The 20303-nt window shown below is 43.5% G+C and overlaps 1 protein-coding gene across 2 annotated transcripts in view; it reads left to right on the forward strand.

Annotated features, from left to right (window-relative positions):
* The window catches only part of rarab (retinoic acid receptor, alpha b), a 137415-nt gene that overhangs the window by 95350 nt on the left and 21762 nt on the right, over positions 1 to 20303 (forward strand). The window contains exon 1 of one of the 2 annotated variants that reach the window (XM_072693716.1): positions 3785 to 4804. The exons of the other annotated variant lie outside the window; for it this stretch is intronic. Coding sequence (XP_072549817.1) covers positions 4630 to 4804 — 175 coding nt within the window. The 5' untranslated portion in view covers positions 3785 to 4629. Of the gene's footprint in view, positions 1 to 3784; positions 4805 to 20303 lie in introns of those variants that run through there. 2 annotated transcript variants of the gene reach the window in all.

Here is a 20303-nt window from a genome sequence, read left to right on the forward strand (position 1 = left end):
TGTGTTTTGGAGCGGTGTCAGACTGTGAGTCCGGCTGCAGGGTTCGGTGTTGTGGGTTCTGTTGGGTTCTGGTGGCCGAACTCTCTGTGAGCACTGCGTTACATCAGGGCCATGTTTCCTCCTGCAGGCCGTCTGCCGCCGGTATCTGTACTGCGAGAGCTGTATTACAGGGCTGTTGGCGTATCGCGTCCTTGAGTCGAGTGGAGCTGGTTTACGCAGGGTCGGCAGGCGGGACGCTGCTTTCAGGTGTGCTCGCTTACAGTCAGCTTAATAAGATACAGCCATTACATTAAAACCACTGACAGCTGAAGTGAGTAACACCGGCAATCTGGGTCCAGTGGCTCCTGCCAAGGCCAACAGTCAGATCTTGAAGGTGATGAAGGAGCTGAAGCAGAAAAAATGGGCAAGCGTAAGAACCTGAGACACTATGACAAGAACCAAGCTGTGATGTTCTAGATAAACGACTGGGTCAGAACATCTCCAGAACATCAGGCATCAGGTATTGTGGGGTGTTCTCTCCCGGTATGCAGTGGTCAGTACTTACCAAACAAAAGTGCTCCAAGGAAGGACCACCGGTGAACCAGCGACAGGGTCCGGGGTCCTCACGGCTCAATAATCGATGCTTATGGAGGTCCCAACTCCCAACTGACAGTAAGGGCTTCCTCCTTGCTCACCTCCCATGAACATCAGGCGTGTTGTCTGATTTCTAACTGTTCTGAGATCTTCTTAAAAATAAAAAAAACTCTTCCCAGACTCCTCTGCATCTCCACCCTTCTTTCTGAAGGCCTCAGAGAGCTCTTTCAAACCCAAAGTTTGGGAACGTAGGAAAGTAGCCCAGTGGACCAATGCTTTTCTATGAGAGCAGCTGGAATCATCTGAAAGCACTAATTAGAAGGAGTGTCTGGATACTTTTGGACACATAGTGTATCACATGTACTTGCACTAGTGTGTAACTGACTGTGTATCTGGGAGATCTGAGAGTAGTATTAAAGACAAATGCACTGTATTCCATCCTACTTCTGGAGATGCCATGCTCTGCTACACCTGAATCTCATCAGAAGTTCTAAGCAGAACAGCCTTCCTTCAGTAAAGGTGAAGAATGAAGTTCATATGAGCTGGTTTTAATAATACATTTAAATAATTTCAAAATAAATCAAATAAAACTAATTCTGACCTCTGGAAGACCCTCCACCCTTCTTCCTGAAGGCCTCAGAGAGCTCTCTGGATCTGGCCATGATGGTGATCTTCTTCACCCCTCACTTCAACCATCAATCCAGATCAGACCAGACTAAACGTCTGAGGTTTAAATCAGACTCCAGACTCCTCCAGAATAATCCTCTCCAACCATGATCTGATCATCTGCAGCTGATCTTCTGCTCCTGAGTCTGATTCTACACATCTGAAGGAGTAATACATGTGGGGGGACTTTTTACATTTCTATTAATTCCACTTTATAAACGATGATTAAAGATGTTTCTTCAGGTGTGTGAGTTTAGTCAGATCACCTTCATCTCTCAGGTCTGATCAGATGAAGATCAGATCTCCAGATGTTTAATTATGTTCAAAAAGACAAAGGATCTCAGGAGGCGTCCCGAGTTTTTGTATTATGTTTTATTCATGGGGAATCAGGTCAGTTCAGAGCAGGCCTTTATTCGGTGTATCCTCTATATTATTTATGTGCTGCTAATGCTCTTTCATTCCGGCTAACACAGCCACCTTTGACCTCCTGAGTGAAACGAGTTAAGTGGTTTGTGTGGAATTATCCCGAACCCGTATTTGATCATTATACTGAAAGCATGTGTCACTGACCGCATCCGTCAGAGGCGGCACTCGGGGGCCTTTTCATTGCCGGTGTGATTCGGATCAGGGAGGATTAAAAAGGGACCCCGTCCATTAATGAAGGTGCGTTTATTGGACGCGAGGCCTTTTGTGCGCAGGCTAATATTTTAGACAGTGGAGGAAAATCAATACTCTATGTATTCCATGTCAAGGACGAGAACGCGAGCGCTGAAGGCGGAAAATAAGGAGAGGTTAATACATCGCCGCTCTGATGGATGGAGCTATCAGTGCCTGGCAGGAACCTTGGAATGGCGAGCTGACGGATGCCGCCAGGTCCCGGCCTGACTATTCATTGTCTTGTTATGAGAGCTGCGGTAAAACAGCCGCGTGTCAGCGCTCCATCTCATCCAGCACCCGCATCCCGACTTCATGTACCTTTATTCACAGAAACAGACCAGACTTCCAGGTTTATCTACGCCATTTCCACACTGATAAAACCGTCAGTTTGCTTTCTGGCAGTGCTGATGTGCAGTACGGTGCTGTACTGAAGCATTAGGCCCTCTGAGCTCTAAAGCTAAAAAACAACGACATAATATATTACAGTAAACACAAACTAACTGTACTTTCCTTCTCCCAGTACTGTCCTGGAGGAAGACCAGTATTCCAGTCTCCATCCAACACATAGTTTAAGTAGATCAGGATCAACTTAACACACCCATACATTGTCTGAAGATATATATATATATACATATACATATACATAAAAAGATGTTAAGAGTTATAACAAAATGTAAGTATATAAGTATCTCTCTCTCTATATATATATATATATATATACAAAAATTTGATCATTTATGGCTTCTATTAATTAAGTCATATTAACAACAAACCATTTTGCTTATCTAATCAAATATAATTTATGTTTTTTTATTTAATAATAAATATGACGAGCATTTTTATACATTTATTTAATATATTTTTTATATTTATTAGATTTTTTAATAACACCATTTTGCTTATCTAATATAATATAGTTTAATTTATGTTAATTAATAGACTTTTTTATTTGGCTTAAATTTATTTTGTCTTTTATTAATTATTAAATCAATTATTTTTTTTATTTAATAATAAATATGACGAGCATTTTTATACATTTATTTAATATATTTTTTATATTTATTTGATTTTTTAATAACACCATTTTGCTTATCTAATATAATATAGTTTAATTTATGTTAATTAATAGACTTTTTTATTTGGCTTAAATTTATTTTATTGTCTTTTATTAATTATTAAATCAATTATTTTTTTTATTTAATAATAAATATGACTTGAGCATGTTTATACATTTATTTAATATATTTTTATATTTATTTGATATTTTTAATAACACCATTTTGCTTATCTAATATAATATAGTTTTATTTATGTTAATTAATAGACTTTTTTATTTGGCTTAAATTTATTTAGTCTTTTATTAATTATTAAATCAATTATTTTTTTTATTTAATAATAAATATGACTTGAGCATTTTTTATACATTTATTTAATATATTTTTATATTTATTTGATATTTTTAATAACACCATTTTGCTTGTCTAATATAATATAGTTTTATTTATGTTAATTAATTGAGACTTTTTTATTTGGCTTAACTTTATTTCCCTGTCTTTAATTTATTATTAAATAAATGTATTTTATATTTAATATATTTAATATATTTATATTTATTTGATATTTTTCTTTATTAATATATTTCAACTCACATTATAAAAAAGAGGCAAAAATAAAAGTATTTAATTTTCGGTATTTAATATAAAACTTGAGCCAAATCCAGCAGCCAATGAGAGGCGAGAGAATGTGAGAACGCGAAAGGGGGAGTGGCTTTGCGCGCACAAGGCGGGTCTGTGTGCTCGGTGGGCGGGGCCGGAGGCGGGGCTCTGCTCGCAGCTGCTGCCTCTCGTCAGTCTTCGCAGTGGAGGATTTTCGGCTGGAAGGAAAAAGCGAGCGGAGGACGGAGGGACCGGCGGTATCCCCCCTCGGTTGAAGCCGTCCAGCGTTAGGAGCGAAGACGAAGGACGGGTGGGGAAGGTTAACCCCGCTCCCGCTCGGGTTTGGGCTGTTCTCCGGTTGACAAACGGAGCGAAGTTGCTGGGCAGCGCGGACCCGGCGCGAGGGATTAACGCTCACATTAGCGTTAGCCTTAGCTTACTGCTGCTCGGCGTGGACACAGCCAGCCCGGGCTCGGATTGTAAAAAGATGATTTACAGACTGAAGATGTTCGCGGATTTCGTCTTTAAGACCTCGTCGAGGTTCTGACGGAGCCCGGGAGCCGTTTGGACCGCAGCTGAGCCTGTTTTAGAGCCCTGCTGTTGCAGAAACGGCGGAGTTTTCTGGTCTCGCGCTTCACTTTGTTTTTGTTTTGCTGCACTTTTTTAAATGCGCGCGCTTTTCTCCTCGTTTCCTTCATAAAACCCTTTATTTCTACACATTTCATGCTAATGCGTGTAATTAGGATTATGCAACGACGAGCTAAGTTGTTCGGAAGAGTGTGTGTGTGAGTGTGTGTGTGTGTGTGTGTGTGTGTGTGTGTGTGTGTTTCCCATAGGGACTGTGGTCGAGCTTGGTAGGGTTTCAAACTTGCACACTCCTACAGATTATATATATATAAACACATAAGAAGTTATAAAGACATTTTTAGACCAAACAGGTGGATTAAAATCTGCAGTAAATCATCAAAGCATTTTTTTTCTGTTATTGAAGATCTGGATTTTGGAGCTACAGGACACACACACACACACACACACACACTTCTTCTCTTTTTGGGATTTTTAGTGTTATTTTTGCACCATGTATGAAAGTGTGGATGTGGTGGGACTCACAGCCAGTCCTAACCCCTTTCTAACCATGGATTACTACCAGCAAGCCCGGGGCTGCTTGCTTCCTGAGAAGGGCCTGGTGGCTGGAGGACCTCGAGGATTCACCACCTCCATGAGATCCCAGCACTGGAGCGGATCCACTCACTGTAGGTCCACCTTTCTGCCTTCTCCTTCTACCCCTTCACATGCTTTACTGTTCAGGTAGACCTCAGCCCAGACCAGAGATGGTCTGGAGACTGCAGGGAGGTCCAGCCGTGTTTCCTAAGGTGCGCCTGATCCAGTGGGTGGGATGTAAACAGTGCTGATGGTCCGAAGCGGCCTAGTAGGCTTTTTACATGCTGCCCAAACCTCTATAGGGCAACCTTCTCGAAGCTACGGTGGAACAGGGTCTTCATAAACCTCCTAACTATTCTGGCTCTGGTCTGAATGACTTATTTGTTTACATATTACCCGTTTACTTAGTGGAAGGTTTGAGAAATCGCCGTAATTCCCCTTTCCCCAGCAGTGATCGTATCTGTGGAATCTACCGAAGGTCTTGGATTTCAGGTAATAAAACACAGGCCTTATCAGGCCAGAGCTCGGTGACCCTTGACCAGTCCTCATTTCTGTTTTTATTACGATCAAGCTCCTCAAACATCTGGAGGCTGTGATTACCTGGACCAGGTATGTTTGCAGAAGGGACTGAACAAACACGGGGGGCTGGATAGAGAACCTTTTGGTTTAATCAACTCCTTCGTTTGAGATCCACAGGGGTGTAGATAGTTGGGGGTTGGGAAGGGGGTCATTGGCGTCAATGGGATAGCAGTTGGCTAAGCACCAGCTGATGAGTGTAAATATGTGTGGGTGGGTTGGGGGTCTTACTTTAATGCAGAAGTGGTTGGTTCAGATTGTGGATGGATGTGCAGGAATTCTGCTGCCAGTTGTGTTACTTTTCAGCAGCACCGACTCCATCTGGGCTGGACTTTTGGCTTGGCTTGTGTTTTGTTTTGAGGACTTCTGACCTCTGAGTCATTAACCACTTGTCTGGGAGCAGAGCTTCACTATATGGACACAATACTAGCAAAACAGAAACGGCTCATTAAGTAAATATCAGCCGTAATCCACGATTTTCTGCAAAACACTGCGTTGTATTAGTGTGTCTATGGGTGTGGAGGGTTTGTGTAGATGGAAATATGGGTTTACACTCACATATATGAGAATAGATGGGTGTGCATGTGTATATATATAAAAATGGTTTTTAATGGGTGTATATATGGGTGAGGATGGGTTTTAACGTGTGTGTATATATATATATATATATATATATATATATATATATATATATATATATATATATATGGGGGTATAGATTGATGTGGATGGGTATATATTAGTACATATGGGTCTGAATATGTGTAGTTTGTTGTAGATTTGGTATATACTGGTAAAGTATAATGGGTATGCCGTATATTGGTACATATGGGTGGGAAGGGGTATCAGTTGTGTGTGTCTGTATGTATATAGGTATAAAGGTTTTGAATGGGTATATATGAAAATAGATGGCGTGGATGGGTATATATTGGTACATATGAGTATGGATAGGTATAGTTGTTTTTGAATGGGTCTATATAATTGTAAAGAATGGGTATATGTTACATATTGGTGTCGTGAGCAGATGGGTATAGATGACTATGGATGGGTATATATTGGTACATATGGGTGGGAAGGGGTATCAGTTGTGTGTGTCTGTATGTATATAGGTATAAAAGGTTTTGAATGGGTATATATGAAAATAGATGGTGATGATGGGTATATATTGGTACATATGAGTATGGATAGGTATAGTTGGTTTTGAATGGGTATATGGTACATATTGGTGTCGTGAGCAGATGGGTATAGATGACTATGGATGGGTATATATTGGTGATGATGGGTATATATTGGTACATATGGGTTGGAATTGGTATACATGGTTATATATGGATGTGAATGGGTATATGTTGGTATATATGAGTGGATTCGGTATATAGATGGAAAAGCTAGAAAAAACTAGTGGGAGAATTTGTTCATAACAACAATAGGCACCAACATCTGAAAACTTTGGGTTATATATGCTTCTCTGAGTGATGGGTACACTGGAAATATCTGCACCTTTAGCAAATCTGATACGTCATGGGCCGAAATTGTTAAATATACACACACACACACACACACACACACACACACACTTTTAAAACTATAGTAGTACAGTAGTGCTTCCTGATAAAGCTCTGTTTATAGAAAATGAAAACGGCGTGAGTGGTCCTGTACAGGTGGTATACATGGTGGTATTTATGTGCGTGGATGTAGAAGTAGTTTGTATTGGGCGTATATGGTAAATGTGGGGTATTTGGATGACTCTTGATGGGTGTGGAAGGGTATATACGCCAATGGAGGGTGTACATATGGGTGTGGATGAGTGTATATATGGGGAAACATGGCCTTGGATGGATATGGGGACCCATATCAGCAGAAAATCTCAAATCTGATCTTATCCTGTTACAGATCTGTCCTGAAACGGCACACACTCCCCCTGTGTGATCTAATGTTGTTGTTGCTGTGGGGCAGGAGTGTGTGTGTGTGTGTGTGTGTGTGTGTGTGTGTGTGTGTGTGTGTGTGTGTGTATGTAGACTTTTAGAGGCTCAGTTTAAGTGCAGAGCTTCAATTTTAAAAAGGTCATTTTAAAGCTCAGCAGTTTTTAGAGGCGAAATTAATTTTGTCGTCTCCCGTTTTGGAAAAGAGAAAGTTTTATCAGTTCATGTTCAAAGAAAATATTGATAAATCGAGGTATTGCAGTACTGTATTGATTCTCAGACACCCAGTATTGATTATTTATTAATAGTTTAGATGTAAAGGTTTGTGTCAGACAGCGGTTCTTTTACTCTGATTTTATGTATATTATGATTTCTATGGCAGTTTCTCTGAAATATGGGATGCAATTTATTAGCCTGGACGGAATATTGTCCCAGAAATATTTGCGATAAATGATGATATTGTCATTTTTGACTATTTTGTGCCATTTAAATAATAATAATAATAATAATTAATAGCATAATAATGAAATTACACACTTAAAGAGCAATGAACTTTTGGTGATTTTACATTTCTTTACACATTTAAACATGAAAATATTTAATTCTTATAAATAAAACATAAATTTAAGCCCATCATGTAGCATTAATGGGATCTCTTCCAAAATCGAGGTCAGCTAAAGTTATATGAATCATGTTTCTTATACTGTATGATGGGCTGTAGTTGTTGCTATGGTGCCGTGGCGAGCCTTTTACAGTATTGCAGTATATTGAATCCTGACCCACCAGGTTCTGGTCAATGCACAGCTGTAGTGGGTCGGTGTGTGCGGGACCTGTAGCTCTGTCAGAAAGCCCTCTATTTGGGTCGGTGTTGTCCCAAGGGCCGGAGAGGGCCGGATTCGGGCCGGTCAGCGGCGAGCGCGGTGGTGTGGCGTAAGCCTGTCTGAGCGAGGGATGATTTGTTCTGCAGGCCGGCGTCCCTCTCTTACGGGGAACGCCGCTCCTCCACACCAGCTGAAGTATTTAGCCCAACCCCCACCATCCTGGAGAGAGGGGTCGGAGAGGTCAGAGAGACTCGGCCCGCGGTGCCGGGTTTACTCAGCCTCGCTCACGGCAGCGAGGAAGTTGGGACAGATCAAACCCATCTGCTGCTGGATCTCCGCTGAGCTCGGAGAGCCGAGAGCGGAGCCCGAGTCACATCCCGGCGTTAGTCTCTCACTCCAGCGCTCCGACCGTCCTCACCATATTTATATCACAGCAGGGTGCAAAAGTTTGGACACCACTGTTTGAATGGTGCGTTCTGTTGATTCTGCACAGTTTAGACACAGTTTGTGTTTATTTAGTGAATAAAACTTAAAAGAAGCTCAAACAAGGTGTTTAATATGGCAGTAATTTATTTATTAATTAATGTTAAATTGTTAAATATTAAAGTGTGTGTGTGTGTGTGTGTATATATAATTAGTTTTTAATATGTAATTAATGTGTGTAACAGTTTAATTATGGGTGCTGTTATTAAATTTAGTATTTATGCTAGTGATTTATTTGCCATATATAATAAGTTAGTGGGCTGGTTTATTTATATGATGGGCGTTTTTGAGATTATATTTATGTTTGCAGATTATTATAATAAAATTATATTACTGGGTGCAGCAATGGGTACATTTAACATCTGTACTGGCAATTATTTACCAGCTCCATTAAGTGTGGTTATTTATATTATTATTATTATTTATTACAGGTGCAGGTGTATATGCTTGTGGTTAATTACTTAGTTGATATAAACAAGTTTGTTTTTTATTATATTGATTATTTGTGATTTATTTATTATGCTTATATTTATATTATGCTTTCTGATTGTGGCTTATTTTTGAAATGGCAACATTTATAATAGATATATTTGGTCAGAATTAAATGGTGGGACTCGTTTAGGGAGGAGAGGGTTGAGGTGTTTTATGGTAGTGATGGTAGTTTGGAGCAATGCTGTAGAAGCTGTAGAAGAACCACACTGGTGGTCCACATTTTTGTGGTGCCGGGTCAGGTGGACCTTCTGGAGGGTTTTGAGGACTGGTTTGAGAAGCGCTGCCCTACAGAACCTTTGTAGTTTGGATTTGTTGGCATTTCTGATGTTTGGAGAACGGTTCTGTAGAGACGAGCTTAGTTCCCTGACCTGACTCTTTATGGGGAGTGCGGATCAGAACACTAAACCCACAATATCTGGAGATGTTAGTCCGAGCTGATGTGCATGTTCCTCCATCTCCACAAGTCCTCCGATTTGTCCTCCGCGCCCCCGCCCTGATTGCACGCTTCTCCTTAATGGTTCTCTTGGCCTTCGAGAGCCTGCGTTCGTCCTGCTCGGTCATCAGGGATAGCTTGGGCCTCCTTTTCACAAGGTCCTGCTACCGCTCCGCTCCGGATCTCCTGAGGCATCCATCACGCGCTGTTTGAAAAGCTCTCCATCACTCTGAAGGCTGCCGGGGCTGCTGGAGTGACAGCAGGCAGAGTGATCTCTCCGCACTCTTCCATCACCCCCACCTCCCGCGGGACCGCCGCTGTCACATCACGGCCCCCCTCAGCACTAACAAATATTTATATACGGGGGAAAATGGATTATGGAACCGGAGAAGTACGAGTGTGTTTCTGAAGGTATAAACACCGCACTGCTGTGTGTGTGTGTGTGTGTGTGTGTGTGTGTGTGTGTGTGTGTGTGTGTGTGTGTGTGTGCTAAAAGGGGGTCTTTACACAGTGGTGTTAAAGAACCCGTTTGTTTAAAGAACCATGTTTTTAAAGCAGATGTGTGAGTAAGTAGAACCGTGGAACTGGTGTAGAACGTTGTGAGGCTGTATTGGAGAAGTGTAAAGAACCCAGACATTGTAGAACATATTGTAAAGGCTCTAGAAAGAACTGGTGTAGAACATTGTGAACCTGTGTAAAGTTCTTCACATTCACCAAGCTCTCTCTAAGTCAGGCTTTTTTGTGGAGCTGAGAGTGAGAAGAACCTTTTTGATGTTCCACATCCGGTAAAAATCAAAGGAACCCTACACACTACTGTAGAGCTGACTGTAGAACCTCACTCAGCAGATCTCTCTTTCAGATGTGTTCTGTTTGAAAAACCTTCAAAGAGCATGTAAAGCTTCTGGGAAGAACCTTTAATCTGGCATAGAACCTTTTATTATATTTGACTATGTGAAGGTTCTTAAAACCTGCTAAAGGTTCTCCAACTTCATTTCTACTTAAAAAAAAATAGAGTTGGAAGGAATTAATGATGGTGGTGTAGTAACTGGTATTGATGGTGGTGGTGTTGTTAATAGTGATTGTGGTGTAGTAGCTGGTATTGGTGGTGGTGTAGCTGGTATTGGTGGTGATGATGATAGTGGTGGTGGTAATAATTATTGTGGTGTAGTCACTGGTATTGGGGTGGTGGTGGTGTAGCTGGTATTGCTGGTGGTGTTAATGATGGTGGTGTATAATAACTGGTATTGATGGTGGTGTTGTTAATAGTGATTGTGGTGTAGTAGCTGGTATTGCTGGGGGTGTTAATGATGGTGGTGTAGTAACTGGTATTGATGGTGGTGGTGGTGGTGTTAATAATGATTGGTGTTGTAGCTGGTATTGCTGGGGGTGTTAATGATGGTGGTGTATAATAACTGGTATTGATGGTGGTGGTGTTAATAGTGATTGTGGTGTTGTAGCTGGTATTGATGTTGATAATGATCATGGTGTAGTTGCTGGTATTGATGGTGGTGGTGGTGGTGTTAATGATTGTGGTGTAGTAGCTGGTATTGCTGGTGGTGTTAATGATGGTGGTGTAGTAACTGGTATTGATGGTGGTGGTGGTGTTAATAATGATTGGTGTTGTAGCTGGTATTGCTGGGGGTGTTAATGATAGTGGTGTAGTAACTGGTATTGATAGTGGTGGTGGTGTTAATGATTGTGGTGTAGTAACTGGTATTGATGTTGATAATGATCATGGTGTAGTTGCTGGTATTGATGGTGGTGGTGGTGTAGCTGCTATTGCTGGTGGTGTTAATGATGGTGGTGTTAATAATGATCGGTGTAGTAGCTGGTATTGCTGGGGGTGTTAATGATGGTGTAGTAACTGGTATTGGTGGTGGTGGTGTAGTAACTGGTATTATTGATGATGGTGGTGCTGGTGGAGTAGTGATTGTGGTATTAGTCGTATAGCTTCTCTATTGATGGTGGGGGTTTTTTGGCTGTTGGTGTCTGTGGTGCTGGTGGTGGTGGTGGTGCTGTCGTTGGGGCTGGTAGACAGTTGGTGTTCTGGATGTTAATGATGTTGCAGGTTTATGGTTATGGTATCAGTTGTGTTGGTGGACTTTTTGCTGCTGGTGGTGGAGTTGTAGTAGTGGTGGTGGTGTTGATGGGTGGTGTTGCACGTTTATCTGCTAGTGTGACCATGTGGCCTTGAGCGCTCTCCTGGAATCCGGTCTTCACTGGAGGCCCTTGATGACTTTCATGTGGAGTGAGTGAGGAAGTCCCGGCTGAAGGAAGGCTGTGTGTGGTTTATCGTTTCCCCTGAATGGTGGAGGGAACAATAGGGCGGCGTGGTGGCGCTGCAGTCAGCACAAAGAGGGGTGGCACGTGGGGGTGGGGGGGTTGACGAGGACGAGGAGGAGGAGGAGGAGGAGAAGAAGAGTGGTGTGGAAAGAGAAGGGAGAAGGAAGGAAACGGGGACAGTCCAGAGCTTTCCGAAACGCTCGCCTTGGCTCCAGCCGGCGTGGCAGGCCTCCTGCCCAGAGAGCAGCCGGGGAGTCGGGGAGTTGGTGTGTTGGCCTCTCTGCCAGCAGCCCCCCCCCCCCTCGCTGGCAGGGCAGCGCTGGCCGTGCTGCGGTTTTGGCTGAGAGGGCCGAGTGTTTATTTCTCTTAGCCTTAAATACAGAGCTGGACTCGTGCACATGCCGGCCTGCTGGCTGTCTGGCGGGATGGAACCCCACATCTGTGCCGTGAGGAACGTGGAAGGGCTGAGGGTACGCAAATGTAAGCAGCGGGAGCCCCTGTGGTCTCTCCAGCTTAAAGCGACGAAAAAAATACCCAACACTGCATGTCCAAAAGTTTGTGGACAACTCTACTGTAATGCCAGGTGTGGGCTAGAGGGGTATAAAGCCCCCCAGCATTGAGGAGCTGTGGAGCAGTGGAAGAGCTGTGTTCTCTGGAGTGATGGTGGTGGTGGAGCTCCATCCAGTACTTTTGGGATGAGTTGAGGATGATGGTAATGTTTGGCCGAACTATCACGATCACAACTGTCTCTTTCTGAAGGCCAGGCGAGTCTATTTATAGGCAGGCAGTTCAGAGTGCTTTATATAGATACATCTAAAATCAAAACAGCATAAGAATAAAATGATTTAAAAATAAAACACATTAAATAAAAATGAAATAAAAACACATTAAATAAAAAAATAATAAATACACATTAAATACACTAAATAAAAATGTAAAATTAATACACATTAAATAAAAATTACATAAAAACATTAAATAAAAATGTAAAATAACACATTAAATAAAAACACATTAAATAAAAAAAATTATAAATACACATTAAATACACTAAATAAAAAATTAAAATTAATACACATTAAATACAAATGAAAAATAAAAACATTAAATAAAAATGTAAAATAACACATTAAATAAAAATGTAAATAAAGTAATGTACATTAAAATAAAATAAATGCATAATAATATAGGTTAAAATAAAACAATAATTGCTCATAAAAATAAAAATGAAAGGATATTTAAATGAATTAGATATTAACCCACATATTAAAATAAAGTCATGATGCTTCGTAACAGTGAGCAATAAAAGATCAGTCAAATTCAAAATAAAGTACAAAAGACACCTAAACATTGTAAAGAATGCACCTATTTTAATGAAATATGTATTTGAAAATGTAAATAAAATAAATACACACGTTAAAAAAAGAGCAGGATGCACATATTTAAATTAAATAAAGATAAAAGTACAAATGGAGTTAGGAAATACTGCATGTGATGTTAAACGAGGTATTTAATTGATTAAACAGAGTATTTACACGTAGAGCTCTTACCTGTCAATCATGTTTCCCCGGTAGCAGAATACAGAGTTAGGCGTCTGATCCAAGGTCTCTTATTGGTGTAGAGTGGAGTGTTTGTCCAGCCTGAGGATTGAACCCCAGTCTAACGCAGGGAGGGTTGTGGTGTTGCCCACTACACTACACCAACCACACCGATGCTCAAGTGAACCTTTCACCTGCCGAAGCGATGCTGAACGAGCTCTCGGAGGTTGACTGGAACGCCCACTACCCCCCCACCCTTAAATGGGCACTTAAGATCCTGTAACTTGCCAGAACCAAATCAACACAGGAATCCCGGGACACCCCCAGCACCACAAACGCTGCAGCGCATGAACTGGCGCTAAACGCTTCCCCTCTGAAGTGGGTCGCCTGTTGATCTTGGAGAACTTCTCAAGCGATTAGCTTTCCCTCAGCGGCTGGGTGGTGAAGTTCAGGCGAGTGAGTGGTCGACGTGAAATGAGCAGTGGGGTAAACGGTGTGGACAGCTTTCAGCCAGACTCGTATGGAAGCGTTTAGGATGCTGAAGTGGAGCAGCGCTTGAAGGAGGCGCCTGGCGACGGATGAAATCGACCCCCTTACCTCAAACGCAAAAGACGTGGTGCTGGACGTCCAGAGTTTGGTCCTTCAGCTTTATGCTGGTGTTGGGTGTACAGAAGCACTTTGGGTAGCTTGAAACAGTGTTGACATACAGGGACATACAGTGGAATTGAATACACTAAATTGACAAAAGTATTGGGACAGCTAATATTTTCTTCTGAAATCGAGGGTATTAAGGAGAGTTGATTCTGCTTTTGTTGGAGTAACGTCTTCTACAGTATCTACTCTAAAGTTGCATTGAGAAACGGGAGCTTCGCGGTGGTCAGGATGTTGGATGGATCATCACCAATTCCTCCCAAAAGTATTGAATGTAGCTTCCACTGCTCCACAGCTCAATGCTGGGGGGCTTTATACCTCTCTAGCCCACGCCTGGCTTCTGCAGAGAGTCCTATTCTATTGGCAGTACTTCTCTACATGGACTAGACAAGCTGTGTGTGTGTGTCTCCATTAGAAGTGGTGTCCACAAACATTTGGACACGTAGTGCATCTCCGCGCTGTCTCTGAAACCTGCATTTACGTCAGGCTGAGCCTCGCTAGCCGCTCCGCAATCAAGGTGTGGCGTAACGCCAGCCGCTCGCTCCTGCGCAAGACATGAGGGGAAGGTTTCGCAACTCTTGGCTTGCTTCCAGATATGAGCGGCCCTCTGTGCTTTAATGCGCCGCCGCGGAGGCCGAGCACCGAAACCGCCGGAACCCGGCGTTCCTCAGCCGCACAGCTCCTCAAACCGAGTTTCGTTTTAAACATCGTGCCTTTTGTCTCGGCCTCTCTGAGCTCAGTAATCCATAACCTCCTGCTCTCCAGCTCCTCGGCCCCCCTCTCGCTCCGCCTCTCGTAGAGGAAGTGCTATTTGCGTTGCGCTAAGGCGGATTTGGAAGGCGTCGTGCCCAAGCGCGCCGACGGATTCTGTTGCTAGGGCTAAAGCCGCCTAAGCTACTCTGCCCCAGTGCCTGGGATGCTCTCGGACACCGGAGCAGCGATTAACTTGGTTACAGACGGGTGACCCTGCATCTGTTTCGCTCGTAAGCTCGCTGCAGTGTGACGGTGACGTCTGCTGAGATGCAGAGCAGGGCAGGAGTTCAGTAGCAGCAGGAGCAGCGAGAGCTCACTTAATCCTCGCGGAGAGCTTCCGCTGCAGAAATGAAGGCTCCTGAGTTGGAGAGCCCTCCTTTACTCACTCGTAAACAGAACCGCTGGATGTTCTGGAAGGTCTGGAGGTCAAACACTTGGACTTGCAAGTTCTCCTGTGCTGTGGCTCTCAGGAACCCTTGGGATTTGGAGCAAACTTGGTGTCTGTGGGGGGGAAATGGGCCAAAAAGGGACTTGTTTAATGTGAATTTATATATATATATATATATATATATATATATATATATATATATATATATATATATATATATATATTTTTTTTTTAGGGTTGCGCCGATACAGACACATACAGTATCAATATCGGCAAGATCGCCGATCCAAAACCCTGAAGCTTACTGATGCCATATATATATATATATATATATATATATATATATATATATATATATTTTTTTTTTTTTTTTTTTTTAACATTGTAAATGTTAGTTTGCATATTTTTATTAAACTAAATGTTTAAGCATCCAGTAAACAGCCAGTCTTAAATAGTTAAATACGTAATAATAAATAATAAATGAATAAACAAATAAAAAAATAAATGATAAATAGAAGTCTGTTTAAAAGTAGACCATTAAACAGACGTTTAAGGGAACTTTGGACACTTTTTCGTTCCATCTGATGTTTATTTTGGTTCTAAAATCAAAAGTTTAAGAGTTAAATCAGCTTGTTTTAAAGCCACACAGTGAAGTTTACGATCTTTTTACGTAGAGACTTTACGAGTTCTTATAATGAAATGTGAATTTTAAACACCAAATAAAAGCTGTTTTAGCTTAGCAAGATTATGCTTCCCTCTTGCTTGCTGCACTGTGGCCATTTGTATTGTTTCCCAGCTCTGAATCTTTTCACATGCTGTTCTTTTTAAGGAGCATCAGGGTTTATAGCCGTCTGTCGAGTATTCAGAGTAAGTCAGAGTTGGTATCGGTACTCTGTATCGGCAGATACTTGCAAATCTGGTGTCAGTAATGGAAAGGAAAAGTGGTATCGGTGCATCTATATTATTTTTTTTTATTATTATTACTAAATTATGTCATTCTGACAAACTGTAATACCCTACAGGAAGCATAGGTGGCACTGTGGTCATTTGAAAATGCTTTATATAATGCAGCCAGCTAGCCAGCATGGGCATCTGTTGGCTGAATTAGCAGTTAGCTAGTTAGCATTTCCTCCTCCTCCAGGCGTGTGTTAAGCTCCAGTGGTGTTGTGTTAGCTGTTAGACGTTTGAGAAGATGTGGTGGAGCTTCAGGTGTCTCAGAAGAAGCATGGTGGTGGTCTTCATCCTCCCAGTGTTTGGTAGCAAGGTGTGACGGGGGTGGAGCTCTTGATAGTGGGTGATCGTTTACCCACAAAGTGAGATCGGCATGAATGTTCCTCGTCTGATGGACGGTCTGGCAGGAACCTGCATGCCCACTGGTGGTGGTTAACAGAACGTGGTCTTGCGTTGGAGAGGGGCTTGCTTCCTCAGGAAAGAAAGAACTTTAGTGGGCACTAAAACCTCAGACAGAGGGGGGATGGTGGCGTCTCGTGTGATGCAGGCCGTAAAACGCAGAGGAAAAGAGGGCAGAAAGGGAAACCTGGGGCAGCCATAAACCCGGGCTGTAAAACGGAGGGAGGGCCCGGGGGCTGAAACCTGTTCTGGCAGGGGGCCGAGGGGCGCTGGGACGGGGAGGAGAAAGAGGCCTAAAAGGACGATTTACACCACCAGCCTTCTGTCCCTCCTCTACTAGAGAAACAACCTCCAGGAATGGCTCAGAGCTTCAGGGCTGATGTGTAGCGCTCTGATGGTCCCGTAGGAAACGACCTGTCGTGCGTTTATGTAAATGAGGCATATTTACATTTGCAGGTAAAATGTAAAGAGTGAAAATCTATCCAGATTGGGGTTGAAAGATTGAGATTTACACCACAGATGGATGATAGTTGGGTGGATGAATGGGATGCAAGTATGGATTGGGTAGACAGATGGATGGAGGAGTGGATGAATGGGTAGACTGGTGGTTGGATGGGTAGGCAGCTAGTTAAATGGGTGTATGGGCTGGGTACATTGGAGGATAGACTGATTGATTGGTTGGTATCCAAGTTGTGAGGTGGGCGGGGCCTCCATGAGCATGAATTAATAAGCCTTAGGTGCCCATACGCTTGTTGGCGGTTCATCGGTTGCCCCTCCTTGGAGCCATGGGTGCATCCCGGGAGAGAACACCCCACAAGACCTGCTTCCTGATGTTCTGGAGATGTTCTGGCCCAGTCTGACTCGTCTAGAACATCACAGTTTGGTTCTTGTCAAAGTGTCTCAGATTCTTACTCTTGCTTCAGCAGCTTCGAGAACTGACTGTTCACTCGCTGCCTAATATGTAGATCTGCCCCCTGACAGGAGATGATGTTCACCTCAGCTTGTCAGTGGTGCTAATGTTATGGCTGATTGATGTATGTAGATTATATACACACACACACACACCTTGTTGTGGTGGAAGATCAAGCCTTCATCTTTAATGGTGTTGATGTGAACAGCAGGATGTTTGTTGGTCTGGTGGAAAAGCTAAAAATACAGTCAGCCCACGTCAGTCTATTAATACTGCAGGTCTTCATTAGGCTCCACTGTAACGTTCTCACCCGAGCTGTGGAACATCTCGAACGGCTTGACGTTTGGTGAATTTGCTTGTGTGTGTGTGTGTGTGTGTGTGTGTGTGTGTGTGTGTACACCTCTGCTGGAGGGGTTGGAGTTTGATCTGCTGCAATGCTGAGAGAGTGAAAGAGGGTCAAAGGTCAAATCACACTACACACATTGTAAACTCACACTGCCGTGCTGCTCTCGCACGTTCTCTCACAAACACAACCAGGAGTGTGAGGCCCAACCCACTTACATATTACCCAGCTCTGGTACCTCTCTCTGTGTGTGTATATGTGTGTGTGTGTGTGTGTGTGTGTGTGTGTGTGTGTATGTATGCTCTATAATGCTCTATAATGTTCATAAGATCCACACGCTCATTCTGACAGACTGTAATACACTACAGGAAGCGTAGGGGGCGCTCTATAATGCTCTATAATGCTCATATGATCCACACGCTCATTCTGACAGACTGTAATACACTACAGGAAGCGTAGGGGGCGCTCTATAGTGCTCTATAATGATCATATGATCCACACGCTCATTCTGACAGACTGTAATACACTACAGGAAGCGTAGGGGGCGCTCTATAATGCTCTATAATGATCATATGATCCACACGCTCATTCTGACAGACTGTAATACACTACAGGAAGCGTAGGGGGCGCTCTATAATGCTCTATAATGATTATATGATCCACACACTCATTCTGACAGACTGTAATACACTACAGGAAGCGTAGGGGGCGCTCTATAATGATCATATGATCCACATGCTCATTCTGACAGACTGTAATACACTACAGGAAGCGTAGGGGGCGCTCTATAATGCTCTATAATGTTTATATGAAGCATAGGGCAAAAGCTCATGTCCCCTTATCACTGTTTTGGAGAAAAGCTTTCCTTAGTCTTCAACTGTTACCCCAAAATACAGGCTCGCCTATCAGAACCAAGCTCATTTGCATATCTTAAAGGCACAGTAGTAGCTGAAAATGGATTGTATGCTTCTCAGAGCTGAATAGAGACTGGACAATGGTCGTGTAAAGACGACCTGCTGTTTTTGGTCATGTGTGGACCTCTTGAGGTGCAAAAATGTGGGACATGTGCCCCTTTAAGGTGCAAATTGCCCCTGGTCTTGAGGCCTGGTCAGTTTCCTACAAGGCCTTCTTTGTAAGCTGGTCTCAGCCCAGGCCTAATCCCATTACTAACTCTGATCTAATCAAGTGCTTTCTCTTTCAGTGTTTGACCTGAGCTGTTTTTCTGGAGTGTGTGTTCTGGTTTGGTGGTTTGAGCGTGTGTTAAACCATTATCGGCCACTTTGGGAAAGGCTAATTCAGTCACCACGTGCTGCCCCACACTTATTTGTTTGTTTTCAGGACTTCCTTTCGTCTAGCCTTTAACTTTACTGCCCGACAAACCCATAAAAATGCGGCTTAATTGGAAAATTGCTGGTTCTTGGTTTTGGCCGCGGCCGAGCGTGTTAGCTTTACCCTGCTGGGTTTGGCTCCGGCGATGAAAGGGCACTATTTCTGTGTGTGTGCTGGAGCGGGCCACCATGTGCCTCGCCGAAAAACACTGGTTTCCTATCAGATCAGCCATTCATCTGCCGCTCTGTCCTGGAAATGCGCGTCTATATTTAGCCGAACTGCTGCTTTCGGACAAAGTCGAGCTCCTTCAGACGTGGGCAGACGTCTCTCGCTGCACTGCTGCGACTCAGGGTTTGTGCCTTACAGGAGGCAGAGGGAGCGAGTCAGGGTTTCTACCGTCTTTAATAAAAGGCAGGAGTGTCTCCAGGCTGTCTCCAGGGTTTTATGCTCAATTCTATGTCGCACTGAGTCGGGCACCATGCCTAATGCCCAAGCAGCCCATCCTCCACGCTGTGTGTGTATCAGCAATGGGTGCAACTTAAAGTAGCTAAATGCATTCATTAGAAGGGGTGTCCACAAACATTTGGACATAGTGCATGTAAAAAGTGGTTCAGAGTGTTGCTCGGGGAGGAGACCTTTGTCCCGGCCCGTCGCTCCACGGTCAGGGTTAAAGTCTGCTCTGGAGCCGCTGTTGTAAAGATTAGGCTCTGAGGAGTGCTGCTGTGGTACCTGTGTGGATCATGTGCTTTCCACATGACCTGCAGCTCTGAGCCGGAGTGAGGAACCAGCAGAGGAGCTCACTGAAGCCTTTGTCTCTCTGAATTAGTCCTTCTCCTCCTGCAAACGAAGGTCTTGTGGCCTCGTCTGTAAGTCAACAACATCCCTTCCCCTCGCTGACTCGCTGGCCGAGCGTCTCTGCTGAGGCGGCCCTGAAGTAAAATTACTAACAGTGCCTCTGACCCTGTGTAAAAGCTGTGTGTGGAGCTGTGCGGTGGTTGTGGAGTCTGTGCAGGAGCTGGGTGGTGGTTGTGGAGCTGTGCAGGAGCTGTGCGATGGTTGTGGAGCTGTGCGGTGGTTATGGAGTCTGTGTGATGGTTGTGGAGTCTGTGCAGGAGCTGTGCGGTGGTTGTGGAGTCTGTGCAGGAGCTGTGCGGTGGTTGTGGAGTCTGTGCAGGAGCTGTGCGGTGGTTGTGGAGCTGTGCAGGAGCTGTGCGGTGGTTGTGGAGCTGTGCAGGAGCTGTGCGGTGGTTGTGGAGCTGTGCAGGAGCTGTGTGATGGTTGTGGAGTCTGTGGAGCTGTGCAGGAGCTGTGCGGTGGTT

Source organism: Salminus brasiliensis, chromosome 12 (genome assembly GCF_030463535.1).
Source record: "Salminus brasiliensis chromosome 12, fSalBra1.hap2, whole genome shotgun sequence".
Taxonomy (NCBI): domain Eukaryota; kingdom Metazoa; phylum Chordata; class Actinopteri; order Characiformes; family Bryconidae; genus Salminus; species Salminus brasiliensis.